Source organism: Macrosteles quadrilineatus, unplaced genomic scaffold (genome assembly GCF_028750875.1).
Source record: "Macrosteles quadrilineatus isolate MER2022 unplaced genomic scaffold, UCM_ALF_1.0 Scaffold_4__1_contigs__length_99947679, whole genome shotgun sequence".
NCBI lineage: Eukaryota > Metazoa > Arthropoda > Insecta > Hemiptera > Cicadellidae > Macrosteles > Macrosteles quadrilineatus.
In genome coordinates this window covers 78,380,559-78,406,223 of record NW_026542597.1, presented here as the reverse complement: position 1 = coordinate 78,406,223, position 25,665 = coordinate 78,380,559, and the positions used below count along the sequence as shown (strand labels likewise).

The window sequence follows — 25,665 nt, the reverse complement described above, 5'->3', positions numbered from 1 at the left end:
ATATTGCCACTACTGGTCAAAAGTGAGAAAAACCAATTTTTACCCCATAAAACCCCCCGTAAAGCCCCGTTCCCATGGTCCGATCATGCTGGTTCGCGAACTCATTCAAGTTTATCCCGCTTTACACCTTTAAACCAAATTTCATCAAAATCGGACTAAAATTACTCAAGTTATCGCGTTCACGGACGTATATATATATATATATGTCTATATATATATATACATATATAAAAATTTGAACGAATAGTGTTTTTGGCCTCTAGGGACATCAAAATGAAAAAGTAAATCGGTCCCGGGTCTAGGTCTTACCGTGCCACCTACGGTAATAGCTACTTCCCTGTAGGGAAATTCGCTAAAAGTTAATCTCTACCCTCAAAATCCAAAACTATTATGACGTTCATCCATTGCATGTGTTGTACATAGCGTTAATGATGAATAAAAATTCTTGATTCTTATATTATATATTATATTATATTATTATATTATTATATTATTATATTATTATATTATTATATATTATTATATTATTATATTATATTATATTATTATATTATATATAATAAATAGGTCTTGTATTATCGTATTCCCTCAAGCATATATATTACAAAACACTATACTATTGCAGAGATCTATTTTAGCTTTTCTGGTTTGCGTTGGTATAACTGTTGACAGCTGATTCATTCTGAACTTTGAACATATGATTTTGTTTTGACTGTGAGTGACTCGGCCTGACTGTCAAGTTCAAATTCCAATCGTCTGTTTGCCTTAGTTTGCATTAATTTGTATTGTTCTATTTTGTTTAACAAATGATAACCTTAAATAAATGTAAACTGGGCCTGGGATCACCGTTGTATGGTGGTTTGAAGTAGTGGTAGATTATTGGTTATTGTAACTCAAAATGGAAAGTGAAAAACATGAGTTAAACAGGTACGTTTCCAGGTTATTTAACATATTTAAGTAAACTAGTAAACATAGTACTGAATAACCTAATTTGAACCAACTCTGCAAGGGTACAGTTTCTTAACTGGGCTACGCTAACATTGATTGAAACTATCGATTTGAAAATATTGATTAATAATCGATATTTTAAAATATATCTATTATAAAATTAAACTATCATACTCTGCAAATCTAGAGCATTAAATTATTATGATAACCTGCCCATGAATGTAAGACTAGCACCATACATTTTTTTAAAGGCTCTTTAACTCTAGATCCAGGAGTAATTGTTGAGGTTACACCCACTAAACTAAAAATTTTAGGCTCACAACTAATCAGGTCTCACCAATAGCCTAATGGCATCAATTTTGTATCCGGTGTGTTGGGTATTTAAATAATGTACCAGGCTTTAATCAAAGAGTAGGAGTATTTACTGGGCTGCACTTTACTTGACGTCCTACACTCATTTGATTGTTTTTTCGATTCGATATTTTCATTCGATTGTTTCATTCGATATATCGTTTGGTTAGTTAGGTTAGGTTAACCTTACCTAACTAACCAAATGATATATCGAATGAAGCAATCGATATATCGATCGATATTTTCATTCGAATGAGTGTAGGACGTCAAGTAAAGTGCAGCCATTTACTGTCCTTTATCATTACAATTCAATACAATTTGTCAAAACGCACAATCTGCAACAACATGTACATAAAGAACAGTCACTAGCCTCTGGTACATAACCTAGTTTCTTATATGGACTGGGCTACCATACAATTGATTGAAAATAATGGAAGTTTTAACAAACACTTAATTAAACTTCTATTGGATATTTCACAAACAAATGTTTTTAAACATTAATTTTAAATTGTTTTATTTATGTTAGTAATGGTCAGTAATGAGTTAGTCGAAAAATTTGATGAATTTTAAGGCCTCACCTAGCAAAGATTTTTACGGTTTCTCAAATAGATTGATTCGTGAAATACTTCCCGATATAATCTCACCGCTAACTCGCCTTATCAACAGATGTCTGGCAGAGGGGATTTTTCCTGATGTCTTGAAGTTTGCCAGGGTGGTCCCTGTGTACAAGAAGGGTCCCCGAGATTCCCCCTCCAGTTATAGGCCAATATCTCTGGTGCCTATACTTTCCAAGGTACTCGAGGCAGTGATGGTACATCAGCTGACTGTTTTTCTTGAATCAGGGGGGTTACTAAGTAGCCAACAGTTTGCTTACAGAAGTGGAAGATCAACCGTGGTTGCAGTATGCCAGTTCTGTACGTTTGTAATGGACGCAATGGACAATAATGAGGTTGTAGAAGCGGTTTTTTGTGACCTGTCGAAAGCATATGACTGTGTCAGCCATCAACTTGTGTTGAGGAAGATGGAAAGTCTGGGGGTTTCTCATCAGGCTAATAGGTTGGTGGCAAGCTTCCTTAAGAATAGAAGGCAACTGGTAGTGGCGGATGGCAGAGAGTCTGGTTTAGAGAGGGTAAATATAGGCGTAAATATCTACTGCTCTGGAGGCATGCGCCTAATTGTAAGGATGTACTCTTGCTAGCAGCAGAAGAAGGCTGTCAGGGCTATAACTTCCAGCAAAAGACTGGACCACTGCCAGCCTCTTTTTGTAGAAACAAACATATTAACGGTCTTTAGCCACTTTATTCTACTAAGTGCAACATATGTTAAAAGCAATATCCATAAGTTTTTAACCAGAGATACCGTTCACAAACACCAGACAAGACGAAACCATGAAATTGACATCCCCTTCTGTAGACTTGCTAAGACGAAGAATGCCTTCCCGACCATAGCAATTAGGATCTACAACAACTTGCCCCAAGATATAAAAAACCTGGAAATAAAGAAATTTAGCACTGCCCTTAGGTCCTGGCTAGTAACCAAACCTTTTTATAGCCTTGACGAATACTTTGAAACAGTGAATAAATAGGGTTGATCCACCGCCATAAGTGATTGAATGTATATATTGTAAATAGATTTTATTAAATAGTATTTTACTTTTATTTTATCATGACACAACCTATCCGGCAAAGCTGGTCTTGGTGAAGAGGAAGGTAATCAGGTCCCCCAGGGGTCTATGCTGGGACCGTTGCTGTTTTTGGTTATGATAAATGACCTTGATTGCTGCATCCCGGGCAGAACCATTATCTATGCTGATGACACGACCATCATGTCCAAGGGAGCGGATTTTGGCTCTGCGAGGGAACAGACTGAGCTGTCATACAATGAAGCCAAGATCTGGTTTCAGGCCAACGGGTTAGCTCTTAACGAGGCGAAGACTCAACGTGTGTTTTTCTCTTTAAAGAAAAATGAAGACCAAGATGTGGCCAAATTATTGGGTTTCCATTTGGGCCCTAAGTTAGATTGGAAGGACCATGTTGAAGTAATTTTGAAGAGACTCAACAGAGTATTTTTTTTGTTAAGGCGACTGCAAGACAGCGTAACTCCTGACTGTGTGATGTATGCATATTTTGCCTTTTTCCACAGCATAATTGCTTATGGGATCCTCCTATGGGGACATGCAGCCAGAAGGGATGAAGTTTTCGCTAGGCAAAAAGAGGCTATAAGAACAATCTCAGGAGTGTGGAGTCAGCAGGAACACTGTAGGCCACTGTTTAAACGGTTAGGAGTGATGACTGTCCCCTGTCTTTATATGTCAGCTTGCCTGTTGTGGTGCAAAGAGAGTGAACATGAGCTTGAGGTAAGGAGTGATGTACATGAGCACAACACAAGGAAAAAAGACTGCCTAAACCACAGAAAACGTACTACTATAACCCAGAATGCCAACCGCATGGTAAAAAGCATTAAGCGGTTTGAGAGAGCTTTGCCTGTCAATCCGTAGGCAGCGCCACCAGCGTTGCCATGCAATAGCATAGCAACGCTGGTGGCGCTGCATACGGATTGACAGGCAAAGCTCTCACAAAACACTTAATGCTTTTTACCATGCGGTTGGCATTCTGGGTTATAGTAGTACGTTTTCTGTGGCCTAAACCCCCCTAGATTTAGGCTGGCAAAGAATGTTAAGTCCTTCAGGTACAGCTCCTTTAAGATGTTCAATAGTCTGCCAGAAGACCTCAAGAACTGCAGTCTCTCAATCTTCAAAAACAGGATTAAGAAACTTTTTATAGAGCAGGCATTTTACTCTGTGGAGGAATTTTTTGAATTCATGGAAAGTAAGAAACAAAACCAGCCACTTCGCCAAGCCAAGTAAAAGTTTTTATTTTTTTTTGCATGTGTGTGCGTTTTGAGTTTTTTAACGACAAGGCCCATTCCAGTCTACTGGTCAACGGCTGCTTTCTTCAAGGTATCAAGGTTTACATTTAATTAAAGTAGCCTAGGGCCTAAATAAAAATTGAAGTGAAATGTTATTTTGATTTTGTACCTATTTCTATAAAAATGTGTTCAGTTCAATAAAAAATGTGTTAACCTAGTTTTCTTCAAGACAAAGAAAACTTAATCCTACTTACAAAAAAAATTTAAATTTAGTAAGAATCCTACTTAGGCCTACCTATTAACCCAAATTGTGGTGTGTGGGAACAAAACAAAAACACTAAACACTTGAGTATTTGTTAAAATTTTGATGCAAAGTAAAGGTTAATGGGGTACATGATGTAAGAAAGCTTTAGAAAATACTTTTTTTGAAAATCCAATTTGTGGGTTCAAATCTGATTTTATTAGGCCTATTATGTTTGTAAATTATTTTGAATAGCCTAATCAATATACACAATCGATTAAGTTTAATGATATTTTCATTCGATAGTTTAAGTATTTTCGCTCGATAATATGGTAACCGAGATAAGAAACTGTTCTGACCCACCATGTCTGTTATCTGTTCGGTTTTACTGCTATTTAGTCATATTTCCAACAAACCATTCTTTTACGTTAAAAAAACTGTGTAAGCTAGATTTATCTTTAGCCTAGGAAGCCTACTTAAAAAATCGTCAGTACACATGTATTTTTGCAGCGAGGGAAATGCAACCAACATCAAACTGCTGGAGACAGAAGATGAGTACAAACAGAGATGGAACTCAATACGAACTATGTACTTCACCATGTTCCTAATGGCCTTAGGCTTCAGTGTAGTTTTGACAGGAGTATGGCCCTACTTGGATGAGGTACAGTTAGTTGATAGTTTGCAACTCATTCTTTTAAAGACCATTAGAATAATCAGAACAATCAACATTGGGATAGAAAATGTTAACTGAGCTGTTTGTTGATAGATGTTGAATGCAGGTCGTGTAGGCCTTGGACATTCTTTGTGTAAAAACCACACATAACAGTTATTCAGGTTTTTAAATTTGTCACTCTCGGTAAATTGACAAAGGCCTAACCAATACAGCATTTCACAATTTACTAAAGATGTGCTGGATAACTCAAGAAAACATCAGCTTCCAGAAAGTGGAAACTACACAGTTTGTGACTTCCTGTCATAGTAAATCTTTGCAACCGTTGGGAAGGTTTTTGTGCTCTTCCACTGCTATTGTCTCTTCCCAATTTCTCTGGTAAGGCCGGTATTGGATTATCTAATATATAAAATTCTCGTGTCACAGTGTTTGTCTGCAAACTCCTCCGGAACGACTTCACCGATCGTTATGAAATTTGGTGTGTAAATTCTGTAGGTATGCGAATCGGACGTAAACTATTTCCCGTTTCGAAATTCTTAAAAGGGCTCCGCCCCAGTGGCTCTGGAGTTTCCCATGTTAACCTTATGAGAAATGGAATTAATGAATCTTAACAGCGGTTTCAATTAAACAAGTTGGTTCTGTTCTATGATGTTCAATAGCATTAAAGTTACAAGGATTACCAACAGGGTGCAGCACTATTATTTCTTTTACATTTATGACAACAGCTAATTTGCAACCAAAAGGTGAGTGAGCGTAGCGAACGAACTTCAACCTGGAGGCGAGTTAGCGTAGCGAACGAGCTAACCTGAAGGCAAGTGAGCGCAGCGAACGAGCTCCAACCTAAAGGTGAGTGAGCGTAGCGAACGAGCTCCAACCCAAAGGTGAGTGAGCGTAGCAAACGAACTTCAACCTGGAGGCGAGTTAGCGTAGCGAACGAGCTAACCTGAAGGCAAGTGAGCGCAGCGAACGAGCTCCAACCTAAAGGTGAGTGAGCGTAGCGAACGAGCTCCAACCCAAAGGTGAGTGAGCGTAGCGAACGAACTTCAACCAGGACGTGATTGAGCGATGCGAACGAGATCATCTTGAAAATTAAACGTAACGGTACTTTCTTTCCATCGGTCTGTCTTAGGGGAAACCTATAACTTAGGCGATACGAAGTTCGCCGGGTCAGCTAGTAGTTCTATAATATATATATTGTCTTTGATGTCTTTGAAAAGTATTACAGTGTAATGGACCAACTATTATAATATACCTGGTTGAACTACGATCAAATGTCTATGTAAATATCAAATGTCTATGTTCTCTCTGAGAGAACATATTATCATATACTTTATTTGATAATAGATATGTCATAGAACTATGATAGTGTAATACAGGCCTAAACATAACCATGCAATCCTTATATTATCAAGATAGACCTATCAGTCTTCAATCCTTGAGCGGTCATTTTAATTTTAATCAGCTGCTACAACATTAAATGAACAGCACATTTTTTGACAGCTTGATACTTGTAGGCATACCAGCTCTCCTGTATTATTAAGCTAAATGATCAGAAATAATTGTTAGAGAATAAGCTATTTTAAGGGAGTACCATACCACTATTAAATCCTACACTGAAACGTAAAGAATTGTTGTAACTGATCAAATTTTAACACACCTAATTTGTACTAAATATGCTAAAATTAGGTCTAGTTTTATTTTGTCCATTTTCTTTTCACTAACAAATTAATGTTTTTTTAGCTTGGTTATATATATACAGGGTGTTTTTTTAAAAACTTGCATCTTTATTTATGAAAAAACCACAATAGATAGAAATATGCAGTTTGCGGGAATCATCTATTGACGTAGGGGGACCAATTGTTTTGAATTCAACGTTACATTCACATTCCCCCCCTTTCCCCCCCTGCCCCCAACTTAATTGTTTTAAATAGCAAGGTACCCCTTGTGACATATCAAATAAAAGAGCATGAAAAAAGAAAATGTTTGATGAAAAAAAATTGAAAATCGGTTTATAAATTTGTGAGATATTCCCTTCCTCACCCCCCTGGAACTTAATTTTTTTTTAATAGAAAAGTACCCCTTGTGGCATATCAAATGAAAGAGCATGAAAAAAGAAAAATTTTGGCGAAATTTATTTTTCATTTGATATGTCACAAGGGCGGGTACCTTGCTATTAAAAAACAAGTTATGGGTAGGGGAAAAGGGGGGTGATTATCTCACAAATTCATGAGCCGATTTTAAATTTGTTTTTCACCAAAAATTTTCTTTTTTCATGCTCTTTCGTTTGATATGTCACAAGGGGTACTTTGCTATTAAAAAAAATTAAGTTCCGGGGGGTGAGGGGGGGGAATATCTCACAAATTTATGAACCGTTTTTCAATTTTTGTTCATCAAACATTTTCTTTTTTTATGCTCTTTTATTTGATATGTCACAAGGGGTACCTTGCTATTTAAAAAAAATAAGTTGGTGGCAGGGGGGGAATGTGAATGTAACGTTGAATTCAAAACAATTGGTCCCCCTACGTCAATAGATGATTCCAGCAAACTGTATATTTCTATCTATTGTAGTTTTTACATAAATAAAGATGCAAGTTTTTATAAAAACACCCTGTATATATAATATAACTTGGTCAAACATTATTTTTATTACCGGTACTGGTATGAAATATAAAGTCGTAGATCACACTTATTAAATTTTATAATTTAACAAAAGACTACGTCTAAAATAGTTTTTAGTTTGTAGTTCGCTCAAAGAACCTAACTGGGAAATAACTGATGTTTTGTATCAAAAAAGTTGTTGGTAGCTTCAGTTTTGTATCGGTTAATAAAAATGGATCCAAAATGGAAAATAAGCCTTAGAGGGTTATTATTTTTTCTCTTTTATTTGCCTTAACGTTACACCGAGTTAAATGGTACTGATCAATGGTATTGATAGGCCTAAATAGTACCTCCCAAAAGATTTAATTTTGCCTTTCATGTGTTATTGGTTCATTAATCATATTGGATAGAGTGGTCTATTGTAAATTGAATTATATTTGTGGGATCTTTGAAAATCAAATCTGCTCTTAATACAAGTGCCAACTGATGTTGAACACTACCACCTCAGAGACATCTTATCTCATACGAATGTGTAAACCCACCACAAACAAAGATATGAAATCACCTTGACGTCATTAGAAAAATAAACTTTTAAAGTCAGCTTATTTTGTTCACAATTCTTACAACCACAAAAATTTAAGCTGGGCCAGATTAAAATTTTGTCGGAGCCCAAATTTAGCGGGAAAAGTATATGAAATATTTGGTAGGTAGTCGCTTGATTGCCAGTTAAGTCTGAGTAAAAGTTGTTAGTTTTATAATTCATTATTGGTCTAGATCGGTTTTTTACTATGATAATCATAATCAATGGGGATTGTAGTAACTAACTAATAGTAAACAATCATGAAATCTGTTAAAGATGATAAAATTTGTAAGTTTAAAGCGTATTAAATCTAGTTATTTACTCTTATTTATATTTATACCTTTAAGATCTCTCTGACAACTGGGTGATGAATCAGACACATTAGTTAAACATTAGTTAAAAGCTCCTATACTTGGTCAAGAATATGGGCTTAGACTTAGTTAGGGGCAAGTGTGACAAAAAAAGCTGTGGTCGATGTGCTTAGGCCGAGAGTTGCTCCAATCATTCAATCAATTATGACTCAATTACTCAACCTTTATAGCTTGTTATTCCTTCAATTTCCAATGTTTGAATTCAGAGAAAATGACTTTCGTCCATCGTCTATTCTAAAAGGGAACTGGCCTCAAGAGCCTTAAAATTTAGCAAAGTGGTTAGAGAGCTCTCCTTCAAATTCAAAATTTTCCAGTTGGTCTATTTAGCATAGTAGACCCATTGTATTATTCTATTACAACAACAACTTAACAAAACTAGGCAATAACAACTTAATAAAAAATAGGCTGATATTAATTAATAGATAAGGATGAAGGCAGAGGCGTAGTCGCACATTTCCCTGTCCGGGAATGTTCACCGCCAACAAAAACCAGGGGTTGCCTATTAATATGAATATTTTTTTCTTTGAGTAAGAACACTGTTCCCATGTGATCCTGTCCCACCACATCACTGGATTTTTTTCGTGTCCATGTCAGTGGAATTTTTTATTTCAAGGTTAGTTCAAACGCTTTTAAGGGAAAGTGGTCCTACCTGGGAGTGTTGCACAGCGTCCAAATGCCACAACATCCAATGCCAGTGTCACGAAGTCCAAATCTCACAATGTCCAAAAGTGCAGTAACTACAAGAAAGATAGTCTTTCTACAAGCTTTGGATGTCATGGGATTGGTCATCGTGCAACAGCCCACTTTACTCTCTTAAAAAAGTAGCAGTTGCACCACATCCAAATCCGCTGCTGGTCGTGCAAAAGCGCTGAGCTATTGGACGTCATGCAACTGGCAGTGGCTTTGGACGTGGTGCTACTGCTAAGTTTTTAAGAGTATAAAGTGCGCTGTTGCACGACGACTAATCCCATGATGTCCAAAGCTTGTAGAAAGACCAAGTTTCTTGTAGTTACTGTACTTTTTGGACATGGTGAGATTTGGACGTCGTATGACAGCTAAAAAATTATATGACACCGTGTAATGGATCCGTCCAAACCTACTAGAGCTTTGTGGATGTGTCAGGAGTTGAACCCGTCCCTCCCACACCGAACTCTGAGAAGCTAACCACTAGACTAGAAACAACCCTTTAAGGAGTAAGGAAATTCCTTAACTATAAATGTTTAGATCATAGCTTGAATTTTATTTAAGTATACAACATTTAATTTATTCCAAATTTATTTAATCTGATTAACGGAGAGTTTGCGATGACTGTAATAAATTCTCATGAATTTTTCTCTAACAGCTAGATCCAACAGCAGGCAAAGAGTTTATGGGATACGTTGTGGCCGCTAATCCTCTAGCCCAGATGATCTTCTCCCCGTTGGTCGGTTGGTGGGGTAACCGCCGAGGCTCCGTCCGGCTACCATTGGTCATATCTCTGCTCATCTTTACTTTCGCCAATGCTGCCTATTCGATGCTCGAGGTGGTTCCTTCCTACAGAAAGTATTGGATGTTGCTGTCTCGGTTTTTCATTGGTGTCAGTTCTGGTATGTTTACTTTATTTAGGTCACCCTTTAAAAATATGTGTAATTTTTAATTACTTTCGAAGGTTTCTGTAAGGATAAGCAGTAAAGGGTGTAAAAAAACAATTTTGCTGAAGAATTATAGGCTTGCAACAATTGTGCTAAGCTATTGAAGAAGGTCTAAACTTATTAACATATTTTTGCAATACCACTGAAATATGTTTCTATTTTAAAATTATTTGTAAGTTAAGGAAGATTTAAAATGTTTTAGCTAACAATATTTAAATTTATATTATTTTTCAAGTCCATCCAAATGATGAAGTGCAAAGGTAAGCATACAATAACACTTCAATATTAATTGCACTGTTATTAAGTTATAAGTAGCCTACACTAGTAAACCTATCCATTAATCAGTGTAGACAGGCTGTGCAATTTGCTGTGCTCAATCTTTGGAGATTATATATACCCATACAACCAATAAAAATTCACCTTGCCAAATCCAAGGAAAACGTCTGCCGAGAAAAGTATAATTGTAAAACAATGTGATATTGAATCAACCTTAAACAAGTGAGCCACACTTAAAACATAATCACAACATGGCGCTTTCCCCCACTCCATCTCAGTTTGTATATAAATGTACTGTTCAGAATTTGTATGTAAATGTATTCGGCTGCAAGTTATTACTTAACTAGATGAACTGAAAATCGCTCTGCCTCATCAATACAAAGTTGCTAGTTGCAAACACTGTTCCCACTCAGATTTTTAATTTTTAATCGTAACAAAAGTTACGACATCGATATTTCGGCGTACAGTTATCGTAAAAAAATGAAACTTGTACATATATAATGCATTTTTCTTGATGTATGAACTACATGAAATGAACGAGATAAATCTTTTTTTTTGAGCTGATGATAAGTGTTACCACACTGGAAAATTTAGGACCAAGTTACATCACTGAGAGTTGATATTGAATTCAGTTTGCGTTTATGTAATTTTGTGACAAGTTTGCACTGTCAGGAAACTTTATTTCCCCCTTCAAACTAAAGATTCCCAGTTATTATTCATCTCCAACACTAAGCATGGACTGGAAATAATGGCCTTAAAACAAAACAACTTATTGACAATCTTTGTTTATTTTTAAAATGAAAAATACCCTAATTATTTTACATCATGTACAGTACTATACTGTAACCGATTTGAAAACGAGATTTTTGCACTTCCTTTACAAAACATTGATTTATTCCAACTTGCAGTGTTTGATATCATTTCATTGATCACGTTTTGAAGTATTATCTAATCTAATCAAACTTAATGTCCATTTGATTGTCACACTAATAGCATATGAGATACTCTAAGCTTGTGTCACTTCCTGCATAGCTAATTTAGCCATTTGAGATTACTTGATGTGTTTTTGATGTTTATATTGGAAAACTACAATGTACAGTTAAATGAAATAGAAATAAAATACCAGCCATATTAGCTTTTTGTAGCTTTATCTTATAAAATACAGCAATTTACTTCAATCGTATATAGGTCTACCTAGAATTAAGATAATACCAGTCACCAATAATATTTAATTTTAACTATTGGGAATTCTATACTACTAGGACTGTCTCAAATCACTGTTGAAATAAGGAAAACAAATATTAGCAGAAACATACATCTATGACTTGTTATAAAGCCTATTCTATCTTTCTCAACTGATTGCTGTACCATCTTTGTCCTATAGTTGAGCTAACCCACCTGGCAAAGCTAGTAAAGTGAAAGTTCACTTTATCACTCATTGTTTGGGCTTTTTCTCCCCCCATTACATAACTGGTTTTATTAGGGACAAGAAAATGGTTTCCAAGAAGATTGCCATTATTTCTTATGCAGTACTCAGACAATAAAGCTAGGGCCCTAATCTTTTCACAAAATAATCCATCCATAGTCGCTCAGTTGCCATAAGACACTAAAAATGACACAAGCAAATACACATACCGTAATGTTACATTTTAACATGCTGCTCTCTAAAACAAATTATTTCACTGTTGGCGTTTCAGTAAAACACGAACATCAGGTTAGCAAATAGCAGCAATCATAACATAAATACCATTTTATGTACTGTACAACTAAAAAGTTAATCTGTGTGTTATGATAAGCTAATTATGGTGGTAGGACAAATATTGTGTGAACCGACGCACAAAACAGTCAGCTCTTGAAATGTATGGCTGCACTCAGCTAAAGCTTCTTGCGCCCATTTACAGTTCTCAAACGGCAATGACGTACTTTGTGCTCTCCATACTCAACTAGCTACTTCACCCATCCAGTCTTTATGTCAGATATTGCAAAGTGTTTTCTAACTCCAATCTGTGACAAAACTGAATGTAAGGAAAATGGAATCTTTAAACTAACCATCTTATATACTAAAATACTTACGACAGCTAGCCTGGCTATACTACTGGACCGAATTACATGCGGTTGGTATGAAATGAACAATATTTTCCTGTAGATGTGCAGAATCCTTTCATAAATTAAAACAGGCTCAAAAATAAGCACAAAAAATTAATTTGAAATTAAAAAAAAATTTACATTGGTTTTATTGGTTGCTAAAATGGTGACAAAATAACAACAAAATATAAACAAACAAATTCCAATCAGATGTTTTATATACGGTGTGGGGTGAAAATAGAGAAGTCTGTACATTACATATTTTTGGTCGAGTTTTCAACCACTGGACGACTTCTATTTTACTAGCCTCTGTATTAACTATTTTACGGGATTGTTCAAAGAAGAAACCGTCTGTGGCAGTTAGATTAATAAACTATTAAAAAGCGTTTTATTGTTAATATTTTGTTTACAGCCAATATTGCAATTTGCCGGTCTTACCTGTCCGCTGCTACCAAACTCAACGAGAGGACCCAGGCTGTATCTATGGTGTCGTTAGCTCAAGTCCTTGGATTTATCGTCGGTCCAGGTTAATATTTTTTCCTTCAAACAGCACTAAGATTCAAAAGCCGTAGATTTTTTGTCTGAGTCACCTAATTTGTACATGTTTTTGAAGAGGTTTTTTTTAGTTGGTATTAAACTTACTGAAATTTAATTTTTTTAATGTATTCTCATCATCAGAGTGGGTAGATGGTCATGAAAAAATAAAATAATTCACCATTATTCAGTCTGAATGATCACTGCTCTGTAATATTGTATTCATCATTCAATTATTAATTCATTTTGCAATAACCTAAGTGCATTAGGCCAGCATGTAGTAGAGTGTGTGTGTATGTTTGGAATGTTTATGTTATACTGTCTCTTTTATTTATTCATTTCTATTATAATAATTATAAAAAAAAATATCCACTTATCTAAAGGTTGTTTTTTTATTGTATGAAAAGACTAGAGGAAGAAACACTTGGTCACAATTTTACTATTTACTCCCATGGCCATGTATATCCTAGGCGTTATTTGGCCTCGCCAACAAAATGCCTCCATATCTCTCCTGCCTTCCGAATCTTCTTGCCTTGCTCTAAATTTTTGCAAATCATTTTCCACCTGGTCCTTCCAGTGATTCTTGGGTCTTCCTCCAGGGTCTTCTTCCCGCTGGTTTTTCTTCGCCTCCAAACTTCTTTAAACTAGTTCCCCATCTTCCCTCCTAAATAGCCAGTCATCAGTAGTCTTCATCTCTTTGCTTCTCCTACTATGTCTGGGGAAAGGAAAATTTCTCTGATTTCTTGGTTGTGCCTAATTCTCCATCCTTCACCCTCTTTAAATGGTCCAAATATTTTTCTCAACTTCTATTTTCAAATCCAACCATATTCCTTTCCGTTTTTTTATCCGTAATCCACGTTTCCACTCCATAAAGGAGGACCTAGTCTTGTAATAGTCTTTTATAATCTTAATTTTGTTTTGTATGACAGTAATTTTTATTTTAAAATGTTTTATACATACTAGGTCATATAGTTAACCTAAAAAAATTTTTGTAATTTTCATTCAAACAAAAAATTACTTCTTGCATGCAAACAGTTTTCTTAACGGCTTATTTTATTTTATACCTTTTCATACTCCAGAACCATTTACTCGATATGTAAATACCTTCAACTAGAATATTTCAAAAATTATTTTATTTACCAAGAAAATTGTGGAGATTTTGTACACTTTCCGGTGATCTTAGGGCTGCAGGCTGCGGTTACACCCCTTGGGGAGCAAGGAAAGGTTCTATTCAAGGGGTGGATTACGCTTAACATGTACACGGCTGCAGGGTGGATCAACGTATTGCTCGGATTGTTCAACGCAATGTTATTTTCTCCGTTTTACTTCACTGAGAGATACATCGCAGCAAGAGAAGCTATGATAATGGTCGGAGCTAAATCAGGTAATCTTTTTACTAGGTTTTCATTAATGTTTGGAGTATTAAGGACATTTTCTGTTGTGGATTAGTTAAGGAGTTTCACAAAGTTTCAGATGGAAAAGCTGGAATCAGTTTCTTGTAGTGATGGTTGAAACCAGAAATTTTGAATTTCAATACCGAAACTACAAATTTAAAAACAAATCCTGAATCTTGATACTTAAACGTGAATCTATTACTTACATTAAGGTTACAAAAAATACAGTAATAATAGAATGTTTTTTTATGTGATAGAAACTAAAAGAATCGGACTGCTGACCCTGACATATTAACATGAACATGTGACTATAGTCCGTTCACAGAATTTAGGCAGTTCAAGGGGAAGGTTTACTGGGTTCCTCCGCCACTTTTTTAGCTTAACGTAATTATCAGCTGTTGTTTCAAAGTTAGAGTGAGGTGAAGGGGATGGACTAGCTTCCCCTTAAAACCGCCTAAACTTTGTGAACAGTATAATGCACTAAATCTAGAAAAAATAATTTTTTATAAACAACAAATAAATTAAACTTCTGACACTGACATCAAATATACGAATGAGATTAATAATTTTACTTGAACTTAATAATATATTTTTTTATGAACAAAAAGCTGAAATAAATTAAACTCCTTTTTGAAATTTTATATCTCAAAACTTGCCGATCGAATCTTGAAACTAAATAAACTTTTTCAAAGTTTTGGTAGTTTTGAGATTTTATATTCTGTTTAGATCCATCACTAGTTTCTCGTATATTCATTGTAATAAAGTAATAAAACTCAGCTGTCAACTAAATTAAAGCATGACAGTGTTTTCTTTCTTTCATTTTATAATCTGACTTTTTCACATTTGTATAATTTTTTGTGTTTCTCGGCTTTACCTGGATCAAAGCTCGAATCTAGTCACTTTCTAAGGTCCCTTCTTACCTAAAGACGAGGTCAGATTTCAGACCCTCTTCCTCTTTCTGTTATTTTTGTATGCACACTATTTCATCACTATTTACTAATGTCATCTTACCCGTTACTGTTTTCTTTTCACATAAATATTTTTAGTTATTGTTACAAGCTTTTTCTGGGACTGGGCCCATAACCTACTGTTACTTTTGTAGTTTTACTTTTACTTTTATTACTTTTAATTATAGCTTTTAACATTTAAATAAGGACATAGCTGAATTGTAACAAACTTGATTTCTATTCGAACCATTCTAATTATTGATCTTATTTACATAACACAAAACACCAAAAACATATGATAGGCCTATTAAACTATTAACTATAGTTTCAAGGAGGCAGAACATTTTGACATTACACAATAAAGTACTATATGTATAGTTCGGCCGCTTAGAAAGCGACCTCCTCCAGCATTGGTTTAGCATTAGCGCGCAGGTCGTTTTCTAAGCGGCCGAACTATAGTTTCAACACCTCTAACTGTCCTTCAAATAACACAAGCCAAACTTATGTTCCAACACCCTTGCTAAAGGTTTAGCAATAAGTTGTAAATACAAACGTTGTGAAGCAGAAAGTATCAAACATTTTTTCGCACAGAAAAAGCTGCATGGAAAGGCTGCAAACCCGACTACCTGTGTGCTTGGACGATGATCATTGCGTTCTTCATCCTAGTGTTCAATTTTGTCCTTCTTGAAACGTAAGTATTAACTATTTAGTCTATAATAAATTAAACACTGAAGTTACATTTTAATTGTACTTAACTTAATTTAGTCAAAAGTTTTAATAATCTTACTGTGTTTATGTATAAATATTTTGATTGTTTAAGCAGTCGGCAAGAAAGCACTTAAGGTATTAACATTTATTTGCTTTATAAAACCTTGTGGTCCTTTCTTACAGTTAACCTCCGATTACCTAATAATCAAAGTTAATCTACTGTTGTTTATTGGAAAAAAAACATTTATCCAGATTTATATAGTACATCACTCCACTGATTTGTAGCAGTGTCCAGTGTCAAAGCATTTTGTTATCTTATGCCCCAATCTATGAAGATAACACTATATTAAGATGAGGGTCACATTAACATGACATTTTAAGTTTTAACCCAAATATGAATAAAAGATTGATTTTGGATGGATATCAAGCTTTGTGTTATTGAGACCAGTTGTTTTCTTAGCTAAGACCATCTATTGAAAGCCTAATTAGCAAGGACAGCTGAGTGCAGCTTATACCCATCAAAAGCTGCTTACCATTCACTGATTGGACTGGCAAGCATCTGATTATAAGACAAGTATTATTCAACAACTCGGCTAACCAGCTTTATCGAAACAAAGATCGATCTAAATAGCTTAGCGACTAGTTAAACAATATCAAAGTAAGCAATGGGTAAACAAAATTGACATTGGACTTGTTACTTTTCCTAGACATTTTTTAGCCTTTATGATCCTTCTGTTATGCAATTTGCTACTAATATCTAAATCAGAGTATGGCTTAGAAGTTCTTTGTTTTACTCTATAGTCTCCATTGCCAATTGTTTGTCCATGGTTTTACTTGGATATTCTTCTCTGTCTGTTTACTTAGAAGTCTTTGGTCTTTGGTGGTAGGCCTTATGATGAGTTTTAAATATTCGATTCTTGGTTTTATCAGTCTATATTTCAGAGCCTAATAGTTTGTGAGACTTAGTAAAAAGTCACTCAACACTCAAAGATTTACGATCAACATAAAACAAATCTGTCTATGAAAAGTTGACGTAAGATGCTTTTTCAGACTAGGCACCTCTTTGACAATGGATCAGTTTGCCTGGACCAAATCCCAAGCGTTGTCCAACATCGGCATTCTTCTGTCTGCCGGGGGAGTGATAGCTTGTGTAGCCTTCGTCCTCATCAAGCCACTGTGCAAACAGTAAGTTTATGTTTGTCTGTGAATACATTTTTCTACTTCTTGAAACCCTTAACAGATCTACTGGATGATAGAAAGTTTTGTTAAATTTCGAAATCTATTTTTTTGTGAAGTTGCAATGCTTATTTTTAATATTATTCTTCTGGACCTGTAAACTTTCTCCTAAACTCTTATCTACATTTGCGCCACTATTGGATGTAGGCACTGAACTATACTTCGATCACAATATGAAGGCGGTTTGAGGGTAGGTTCCCCCGCCACTTTTTTGTTTTTAATGTATGTTGCTTGTTCAGCTGTTGAGCTATTATTTTAAAGGTAAGGTTCAAGTGGAGGCGATAGATTTCGTCCCCTAAAACTGACTAAATATGGGGAATGAAGTATAGTAGTTATTGCTTTACACACATTTGGTTGTGGTTCTGTGAAATGTGTATGATAAAGTTTACAATATTTAGACAGCTGATTATATTCACTAGAATTTTCAAAACGTAGACTACAGAAAAAAAAAACCGATGTAACTTAAAGTAAAACAACCTCGGTTTTAAGGATTGTTTGGATTGCAAGCTTACCCTAGTACAAGAAACACAGATACTTTACATTATAGTGTATACTATAACCTGATGTTTGTTTGCTTCTTTATTTTGAAATTTGTTAACTTATTTATTTTCCAAAAACTTCTAGAATCAGGGTGTCTACAACTCCCAGACATCTCCGATCTCTAAAAAGATTTTTTGTTGAGCCTTGGATGTCTTTGAAAACCCTTAGATTTTAATATGTTAGCCTATCCCCAATTTATTATTTTTTTTATGTTGTACTTAAGAATGTAGTACACTTTTATGCTGATTTGTGTAAAGTGTAAAGTTTTGTTCTTGTAAGTTTGAGTGTGATAAGTAACTGGCTGGGTAGCTGAGTGGTTATAGTGCTCGCCTAGTAATCAAAAGGTCGCTGGTTCGATCCTGAGAAAAGTCAGTAGCTTTTTGATGTTTCGAAACTGGACCCAGCTGTTCCTGATCATTGGGCTTCAAATAAACTAGTTGTTACCCACGGGCTTCACCCTGTTTGACTTCATAAGTAATAATAAAACTATTAATTGGTTAGGTTAAGCTGAAATAAACAAAACAGAATACAGTAATACAAACAAATAATCTCACCTGATTATAATAAGGTAATAAATTGAAAGAATAACATACAAATTAATACAGCTGAGGTATTTTTAACATTAGGTATATGGAAAGTTCCCTTTGGAAAGCAATTAAGACCTTATAGGGCAATTTATGAAATAATGGATAGTTTTGTGCAAGGTTTCTCGTCATGACGAACATAAGTATATGGTTTATGGGGGTGTGACTTGTAGTTTTCTCAAAAGTTCATGGGTACTTTTGGCTTTATATATAGATTATCCTGACTAATGAAACCCCTGATCTTAGTCAGTAACAAAGCTACACAGATCATCACACACCATTCTACACTCATCCTTCACTCATATTTGGGTTTAAAATACGCACCTAGGTGGCGTCCCCATCTCAATGATTGATAACTGATAATTGATAAGATTAAATATCGGTGAGTCGGTGGCTCAGTTGGTAGCGTCACAGACTTCGGGCTCAAGGCAGCGATGTCGTGACTCGTGGGTTCGGATCCTGGTCACTGCCACTAAAATTTATCAGTACAGTTCACCTTCGTACTGTACCGGCTCACCCCTTGCTTTGCTGGATACGTTCCATGCACATATCTGTAGTCTATGTAGACGGGCAAATGGAAGGTTAAAAGAGGTTGCCAACCTCTTAAAAAAAAGTGTAGCTGTAAGTTGTTCTGTTTATTAATTGTACAAAGACTAATATATAATTGAAACCTGACTTTTTCCACTAGACCAAATCTTTCATGAGCAATACTGTACATTAGAACCCCTCATATCCGACCATGACAGGACCGGGCTTTGGTTGGAATGGCCAAAAGTTCAGATATCAGGAGGTACAAAATAATCTTTTTTACAAATAAGAAGGTTTATTTATTTTGCGTTTATATTTTTAACGTAACAATGAATACATATCATGAAATAATCTTTAGCCAAAATGTGAGCAGACCAGAGGGACCACAGATCGGGAAAACCATGGATAGTTTGGTAGTAATTGGGTACCTTTCAATTTCATTTAGAATCCCTGATTTTTGGTCTGCGGTTACGGTGAAAAACTGAGCATCTTCCGTGGTGACGGGAAAATCGTGAACTTCTAGTGCAGTCAAGTTAAAAGAGATCATCTTCAGTGGACCCAGCAAAATCATGAAAATCTTCTGCGGTTACGGCAACATTATCGTCTCTCTTGCAGAAAAATCATCAATTAATGATCGTGCACATGCACTTCATTCAAACCGAGCTTGGCCCAACATTTTATTCCTGTTTTTTAGGTACGTGCTTGAGCCCACTCTCGACCCTACCCGAAAATATCAGGGACCCGCGGCAGACCACTTGTATGGCACATTTGTACACTTAATGACCAAGAAAACCGGAGGGGGGGGGGGAATGCATGCATTTTTTCCGTGAGCTCTGTGGCCACCCTGTAGATGGTCGGACACTAAGTAGGATATCCCAAAGAGGCGGTTATGCCAAGGTCGGATATGCGGGGTATTGTATGTGAATATTTCATTATACCTTCTTTTTTTATGATAATTTGACTACTGTTATAATGTGTCAAAACAATGAACGTACGGTAACTAAATTCTCTGCAGAAGCATAAATTATATATTACACATCCCTGGTAATAAGTTATGTCTTGTAAAATTCCCAAGATGTAGACCTTCTGTACAATCGTGATGACAAATGAGTAATTTGTTGCTTTTTTTGTTAGCTTTAATGAGTGCCGGGTGTTGGTGTGGGGAGGATTTTTCTTGATGGTTTTGGGAAGGGCTGTGTACATACCATATGGAAATGATCCCCCAATCATTGCCTATCCTACAAGTAAGTAAACACTAAGGTTAGTATGTCCACAACAAATAAAAATTTACTTATTTTTTTAAACACTTTCGATTTAAACCTTTTTAGGTTTATCTAAAACCGGGTTCAATTCACTACAACCAATTAAATTATCCATCATATTTTCACAGTTAATCTGAATCTTCTATTAACTTGTTTTATTTAGTAGCACACTCCTGTTGTTGAATTTTTAAATTTATATTTACACATTTATTAGGAGTTGTCTGTTATTTTACAGATTTAGTAGTTGCATCGATTTTTCCATGTCACTAATTGTACAGTTCTAAATACGCAAATATACCTTCTTTCACTAAACATAATGTTTTTTTATAATGAGTACCTACACTGAAGAATTTTTTAAATTTGTTGTTATATTACACCACTTGTTACTGTGACTTTTATTACTTAGCTATTTAATTAAACTCCGTAGGCCGGTTTATCAGACTTTATTCAAATTTAACATGACCATAACTTCACATTTTAACTGCTTTCTTTCAATGTTCTACGTCTGGCTCTGTAGTAAAATTTCCTTGTCTAGAATTTCCTATAGGCCTATAACAAAATCAAAACTAAACTCCAAAACTTAAGAATTCAGGAAACGAATCAAATAATTATTTTGCTTTTGTGAATGCAAAGCTTAGTGTGAAAGGTTATGTTCACTTTGCTATGTTTTATTATGCTGATTTTATGCTGACACTGCTAACAATTTCCAGTCCTGAGTCCACAAAAATGTCCAATGACTACAAAACCAAAACAGTTTTGCTATACATTTTCAAAACAGTTATTAAAAAAAAGTATAGCAAAATTAGAAATTAACAATAATTTAAATAGGCTACCTAAACAAAAAATTGGAATACCAGCTCCATCCTTAAAATTGTCTTATACATGGTTTGTTTTTTTTTTATTCAAGGCTACTTTGTTTGGATTAACACACAAATATTTTTTCCAAACATGCTTGCATATTGCAACTTGCAACTTGTACCTTATGTAACTAATCACTCTGATCTAATTTGTGCAGTGAATGACACAGAACCTGTAGGATGCCCTGTCAAGCAGGATTGGTGTTCCTACACTCCTAAGATGACCTTGGAGCAGTTCTTGCTCGGGTTCATCCTAACAACCATCGGATACCCGGTGGGAATCACACTCATTCAGACAATATTCTCAAAAATCCTAGGACCCAGACCTCAGGTAAACAAGGTGTTTCTACCAACCGTGTTGAGTAAAGTTAATGAGTCTTAGGGTATGCATTTCAAGCGTTGCTTTCTGATCATTTCAAAGTTTCTTATATCCCTCTGGAGCTAGTCTGACCAGCTACGGACCTCAGCTGGTATTCTGCCGTAAGGAACATTGCTCAATATGGTTTTTTTTATTGAAGGTGTGTAAATCCTGTATTACAAACCAGAGTTCTCTTCTTTCTTCTTAATGTGTCCCAGTAGCATAACTATGGGGGGGGGAATGAGGGGGATAGAACCCCCCCCCCCCCAGAACCCTAATATGAAAATAAAATATTTGTATCACAACAATCCTACTTCTTAAATACAGTTGCTTGAAGTTTATAACTGAAACTTAGTGATTTAGTTTTGATTTGGTTTTACTTTTATTAATCTAATTCCTTAATTATTAGTTGATTTTATAAAAAACTAATTTTAAAAGGTTTATTTAATGAATATACCCAGGCAGCGGGAGTAAATTTGTAGAGTAGTTTGAGAGGTAACACTGCAGGATTGCACTGTAAGCTAAGCACTAAGCAGACGCCAGACGGCTTTTCTTTTAGGTTAGTTGTTTACTCTGTGTTCTAGTTCTGTTCTGTAATCTGTATAGTAGACTGTTATGCTGTTTATTTTCAACCATTTAGACATCCCATCAATATGTACCAGCTGTAGCCAATTTTTTGCTAAAAAAAACTTGGTTGTGTGAGCCAGTCACAGAATGCGCTAGCGACTAAAACTCATTTTTAACCTTATTTTTTGTCGCTGGCCAGGTTTAAGGGTCATAACAGTTGCTATAGCACACCATAAGTCATTACATTAGTTTGAATTGGTAAAAAAGATTGTGTATCCAACAGAAATTGTTAATTTAGGTAAGCATAATCTGTCGGTGGCTCACATCAACTAAGATGATTTTGGTTCAAAACTGGCTACAACTTTAACATAGGGATTGAATGTCTTGTTTTATTTATAGTCAAAGCTTTCAACTATGAATGTGCATTTTGAACGGTTTAACGAAATGACAAAGAGAAAAGTTTCTCAGAGTTTATTGACAGATTTGTCCAAGAAACGCACTGTGACCAAAAACAAAAAAAAACTTGTATAGACTTGTAACAAATATTAAATGAGCCATTTCATTCTAAAATACATGATGTTATTTAGTAAAATATTGTGTATTGTGTGTTATTTTCCGGTATGGTGTCAGGGCTGCTGGGAGGGTATGTCAGCCAAGTCTAACTTGGAGAAACTGTAATAAGTTGCAAATCACACTGACGGCTGGTAAAAAACAATCACGTGTGTTTACCGATAGTGGTACTTCTTAATCAAGAAATTCTGTTTCCTGAATCTGACCGGCCAGAGAAAGCCTCAATTGCGTGGATTTATTTAGTTCTTCTGAACGTGATTACACCTCAGGAATGCCTGAAAACGTAAAATTGGAGTTCAAATTTTTTCAAAATTTCTTCGGATTACTGGAGGGTATTCCATACCCCCAGACCTTTGCATGAGTGCAGACTTTGGGCTCATCCATCCCCTCCCCCCCCCCAAGCCATGTTCTAGTTATGCCACTGATGTGTCCCGTTTAATGTAACTTCCAATTTAAGACAAAACTCAATACACATTATGTTGCAGGGAGTGTGGATGGGTCTGATGACCGGATCGGGTTGTCTATCCCGAGTTCTAGGGCCAGTGTTCGTGTCCTATGTCTACACGAGGTACGGCACCGTGTGGACTTTTGTCCTCACCACTGCTACGATGTTGGCAGCCCTTCTGTGGCTACAGTGGCTCTCGGGCCGGATCAATCACGCCGTGACACACATGGTGAATGGGGCACAACCTCGCGCACCAGACATTGACTGTGAAATGCTTGACACTATCAGTGAAGTTCCACTCAATGTTATTTCCAGATAGCGATAGTTTACCATGCTCGCTGCATGGAACAGACTGTTTAGCTTAATTGTGATATGACTGAACAAATTTATAATTTTATAGTTTTTAATAAATAACTTTAAATGTGTTTGGTTGAGTTTATGTCAATTTTGGTCTGTAGGAAAAAATATAAAAAATATTCAAAAATATAAATCTTTGATCAGCTGATGAGTACATTAAATGGAGGTTTGTTTTAGGCGTATGTGGTAAAAAATGGTCGAACAATATGATTTTCAAGTAAGTATTTTACCCAGCTGAAGCAGCACTGTTCATCATCCCAGCTGCCTAAGGTAACTCACTTTTTGTTATCATTTTTTTAAGCTATTTGAACTTTCCCACTTTATAACTTTCTATTACAACTTACTTGGTCATGTACAAATCTGTCGCTCAATTATTATTGGTCTTGTATGGGGCGAAATTCAAGATGGATACCACTGATGAAGTAAGACTGTTTAAAAACTTGGTATTGCAAGTCAGTTTTAAGTCTGTACTCCCAAGCTTGGGATAGGTTTGGAAACCTTAAATAGGTATGAACTTCAAAGCTTAAAACAAGCCTAATTTGAGCTTGTAAGCTGGTTTAGGAGGAGCTAAAACTTAGCTTGTAAGTTTATTACTCAAAGCCAGCGGCGGCGATAAGAACCTGCGGCCCCCCCGCAAGTTTGTTCTCCAGGCCCACCTCTTCTAATAATCTTTATTAACATTATCATAGGTATTTCCAACTAAGCTTGCATTCCCGAGGCACCAAGGCGTCATCATTGTCTTCCTTCAATGATAGCGGCAAAATCCTGAATATCTTCGTAGGTCACATAAATATTATCATTGTCCTCCGTGATTGCGACCAAATTTAGGACATCTCCTGCGGCTGTCTCCCACAATCACGGCAAAATCCTATATATCTACTTTTAGTAAAGAAACGTTATCATCGTTATCAACGTTATCCAAGCTGTGCTTCATCATGGATAGTCATGACATGATCAGAAATTTAGTGAAGTGTTATGGAAAGCGAAGTGGGTGGTTTGCGTGCTCGCAGTGAGCATTCGTGGTTACAAACTAGCTGCCAGCTAAAGAGCTCACCCTGAGGCAGATGGCACGACGCATTCGCAGCGAGCAGCCTCGCACTGTGGATACCGGCCTCAAAAATCAACACTTTCCAAAGCAAACCAATTTTGAACTAACATGATTTTGGCCTGAGACCCAAATATAAGATTAAAAAATTTTCACCTAACTCAAAGTAAACAAATCTGTTCCGCAGCCTTTAATCCTATACTCTAATACGAGCTATGTCTGTTTGTCTGTCTGTCTGTAATATATATCTCAAAATCCTGCGGAAGAATTTTGACTAAATTTTAAAAATAGGGACTTACACAGCCCTAAAACGTGATTGGTGACAGCCACTACCTCAGGAAAATTTGTATTTTGCTACACAACTCATTTGAAAGTTAAAAATTTAACATTGGCCTTTTTTTAAGACAAATAAGACATTTATTAGACATTTGACAAAATTACAAAATTTTGCAATAGGAATCGTCATATATGATTCACATTGATAAACAAGCAACATTAAATTGAGCTAACATCACAGAAAAATCATGTAAAATCTAAAATTAGGCTAGGCTTGAAGACTCTATTTTAATATTTAAAAATTCATCAAGAGTATAAGATGGGTTCAGTTGTAACCAATTATACAATCTATTATGAAATTTTTTTTGAGGCAAACTCTGAAAAGTCAATAGTAACTTGTTGAAAAATGTTACACCTAAATTAACATGATAATTCATTGATTTACTTAACCTAAACCTTGGTTGATCTAATTTATGCCTAAATCTGGTCACATGATCATGTATTTCTTCTCTGACAGAAAACATATTTAAATTAATTTTCACAAACATCAATACCTCCAAAATATACAGGTTAACAGTAGTCAGGATCCCCGATGAGACAAAAAGTGGCCTAGAGTGGGCTAACCTTTCTGAGTCCGTCAAAACTCTAACAGCTTTTTTTTGTTTGATTAAGATTATTTCAATTCCAACTCTTCATACCTGATAACACTTTCAAAGAAAGCAAAATATGCCATTTTCAAGTATTTACTGGAAACATGTCTTTTTAGATTTATTAACAAATGTACAACTCTGGACAATTTATTATTTACAAAATTAATATGGTCAGACCATGACAGCTT

General features: G+C 35.6%; 1 protein-coding gene across 1 annotated transcript; it reads left to right on the top strand.

The window, feature by feature from the left end:
- The first annotated feature begins 760 nt into the window (after nucleotides 1–760).
- On the top strand, nucleotides 761–23,556 carry LOC128992190 (major facilitator superfamily domain-containing protein 8-like). Its single transcript, XM_054415650.1, has 10 exons — nucleotides 761–927; nucleotides 4,919–5,069; nucleotides 9,970–10,213; nucleotides 13,032–13,145; nucleotides 14,337–14,537; nucleotides 16,086–16,185; nucleotides 17,253–17,387; nucleotides 20,225–20,334; nucleotides 21,368–21,540; nucleotides 23,190–23,556. Exons 1-10 carry the CDS (start codon nucleotides 899–901, stop codon nucleotides 23,466–23,468), a joined length of 1,536 nt encoding a protein of 511 aa, XP_054271625.1. The 5' UTR covers nucleotides 761–898; the 3' UTR covers nucleotides 23,469–23,556.
- The last annotated feature ends 2,109 nt before the right edge of the window (nucleotides 23,557–25,665 follow it).

Excerpts from the sequence above, each read along its gene's own strand:
- LOC128992190 (XM_054415650.1), top strand. The coding sequence starts at position 899 with ATGGAAAGTGAAAAACATGAGTTAAACAG. Across the intron at positions 17,388-20,224 it reads ATCAAGCCACTGTGCAAACA|CTTTAATGAGTGCCGGGTGT; the intron begins GTAAGTTTATGT and ends TTTTTTTGTTAG. Across the intron at positions 20,335-21,367 it reads AATCATTGCCTATCCTACAA|TGAATGACACAGAACCTGTA; the intron begins GTAAGTAAACAC and ends TAATTTGTGCAG.